The sequence below is a fragment of the Condylura cristata genome, unplaced genomic scaffold (assembly GCF_000260355.1).
Source record: "Condylura cristata isolate star-nosed mole 26May11 unplaced genomic scaffold, ConCri1.0 scaffold00023, whole genome shotgun sequence".
In the NCBI taxonomy this organism is placed as follows: Eukaryota; Metazoa; Chordata; class Mammalia; order Eulipotyphla; family Talpidae; genus Condylura; species Condylura cristata.
In genome coordinates, this window is record NW_004567124.1 from 4,545,274 (window position 1) to 4,547,974 (window position 2,701).

The 2,701-nt window shown below is 35.2% G+C and overlaps 1 protein-coding gene across 1 annotated transcript in view; it reads right to left on the bottom strand.

Moving 5' to 3' along the window:
* The window catches only part of PIAS1 (protein inhibitor of activated STAT, 1), a 108,143-nt gene that overhangs the window by 8,517 nt on the left and 96,925 nt on the right, over nt 1–2,701 (bottom strand). Inside the window, exon 9 of the mRNA XM_004687640.2 lies at nt 1,264–1,424. Within this exon, the coding sequence (XP_004687697.1) occupies nt 1,264–1,424 (161 nt within the window). The remainder of the gene's footprint in view (nt 1–1,263; nt 1,425–2,701) is intronic.

Below are 2,701 nucleotides of genomic sequence, written 5' to 3' on the forward strand. Positions count from 1 at the left end.
GCAGTGGGTGAGACAGGAGAGGTCTGCTGTGCCATGTGGGTCACTTCTGGGATGGGGCTGAACTTGTACAGAAGCAGCTGCTGCTAGCTTCATAGTGCAGTGCTTTAACCCACTGTTCCACCAGGGAGGGCCCACATGATAAATATCACGTAGATAAGAAAGAATGAGATTTGCAAAAACTGTATAAAATTTATACTGTATAAAATTTATAATGCTAAGTGAAACCAAAGAATAAAAAGTAGTAATAAGACACAATCACAATTATGTGAAAACAAAAATCAGATAAAGACACTACACAGGTTTTTATTTTCCTACATTTTCCAGTTTTTCTTTAAGTGTGTATGTATATAGCTTTTATAGTAAGAAAAAGCCACAATTGGGAGTGGCATCTAAAGCTATATAAAATAAAGAAGAGGTAAAATATCAATCAACATTTTAGTAATCATTGTCATCTCTGAAATATTAAATAAAAACATATTTACTTTCTCCCCCCATGACTGGATGTTACATCTTTTAAGAGGTGGGTTACATTTGTATTCTTCATACTACATTCCCTATGTTAGACCTTTAGACTCCTGTATTTTCTCAAAGTACAGCTAAGTTGCCTTAAATGTTTGTTAGGGAGCCCAGAATATATCAAGATATTTCTTGTCATAGTTTATCTTTGTTCATTGGCAAAAAGGAAAAACAAGGAGGCAAGAACAGAGGAGAAATTTAGAGGGACATTTAAAAATTTCTGCAAGGACAGATAAAATATGATAGTGTTAAAAAAATAACTAATTGCTAGATGTTGAAGGGGAACAAGAAAGACGAAGACAAGTATTTTAGAGTGAACAGAAAAACAAGGCTGCTATTCAATGTGCTGACTGGTTTTATGACCCCTTATAGCGACAACAGATAAAATGGAGGACTGTATAGTGAGAAAATTTGGGGAAAAAACAATAGGCTAACTTCTACCACAAAGCCTAAGAAAACCAGTTTCACAATTCTTTCCTTCTTTCTCTGGGGATAGATGGACCCATGTCAGGAACATGTGCAAGCATATCTCACTTGATTCACTGATGCTTTAAAGAGGCATTGACATATAATTCTAAAATGAAGACATCAAATTAAAATGGAAAATGTTCACAATCTTAATTTATTTTGAAAAATAAGTGTTTCTAGAATCACAAAAAACTTAAAATTAAATAACTCAGAATTTATTCATGAATCTGGTAATAAGTATTCAATTCAAGGCATAAGGAAAAATTTTAAATTACATACCCATCAATAATAAGGTGCTCATATGGGGCCTTCTTATCACAGACAGGACAAACCCATGTTGGTTTTTTCTCATTCATCTGGATGTAAAGAGTTGCATCAAAACACTGCAGATGAGAACATGTAAGGGCCCGACATGGAATTGTCAGCCGCATTTTCCCAAGCTTTAAGAGAGGAAGATGAAAGTAAAATATTAGACAAACGTTATTCAAAATTAAGGATTTGGTAACAATTTCTTGAAATACAATTTGTAAGTGTTCTATATCAAAGCATACTGTTTGTATTTCATAGACATGGAAGAACATTTTCTATGAATCAACTATAGGTAAAAAGCCAGAGTTTTTCCTTAGATATTAAACAGTGACTGCAGAAAATCTAGAGCAAAGGTTATTTACTCCTAATCCACTAGGGTTATGAAAGAATATGTCAAATTTTATAACTGTGCCTTTTTCTAGAGTGCTTTTACCAAATAAATTCTTATAGTCCCTGATCCAGTAGTTATTAAACCACTTTACTAGGCAGGGAATTGGGAAAGGAAAAAAAGTATTTAATTACAGTGTAATATATAGTATATAACATTTATTTTCAACCTGGTCTCTGAATGACAGGAATTCACAGGTCAAATGAAATGAAATGAAAACCAACAACCCCCACAATGATTATAAAATGGTGCTGTTGTGGAAGAAACTATGTGTGTGCACCCTGTATTTTTGCGTCTCTGGGCATCATAACAGACAATTCAGTAAATACCCCAAGCCTACTAACACCTCAGTATTCTTCTTCTTGCCATGCATATGTGGCTGAAGCTGACATAAGCTGAATGTGCCCAATGAACAATGAAAACTGCTTCACTCTGATCCCTGAACTGCTAGCTTTGGCTCAAGGCAGAGTAAGTTCCATATATCATGACCTCTTTCCCTGGAAGATACCCTGGATGGTGGGTGCAGTATGATTACCACTCTGTAGTCCCCAGAGGCTGCAAGAGTCAGCACAGAAGTTACTTACCTTCAACATTTGCTAAATCTAAGAGAAGATTTTCTACATATTTGTGAGCTGGAAAAATATAAACACTTGCAAAGGATATGAGTTCAAGAAAAAAAAAAGGGGGGGGGGGTAAGATACTTGGCTTAGATGAATTTCAGGGAAATGTGCAATTTCCTAGTCTCCCAAGGGAATTAACTGTCACTTGAGGCCCTAAATTATTGTTCTGGTACCAATGATTTACCATGCTTCTAGGAAAGGCACTTAACCTTTCTGGGCTTCTTTTTATATCTGTAAAATAATACTGTTTCCTCCTAACTTCAACAGGATGTGGTAATGAAAAATAAAAAACAACCCAGAATGTACTGTCAACTGATGAGAAGTGACGCCATCAAAAGTGTGGACAGGAGAGACAGCAAAAAAAATAAAAATAAAAAAAATAAAGGCAGCTCCCTTCTCA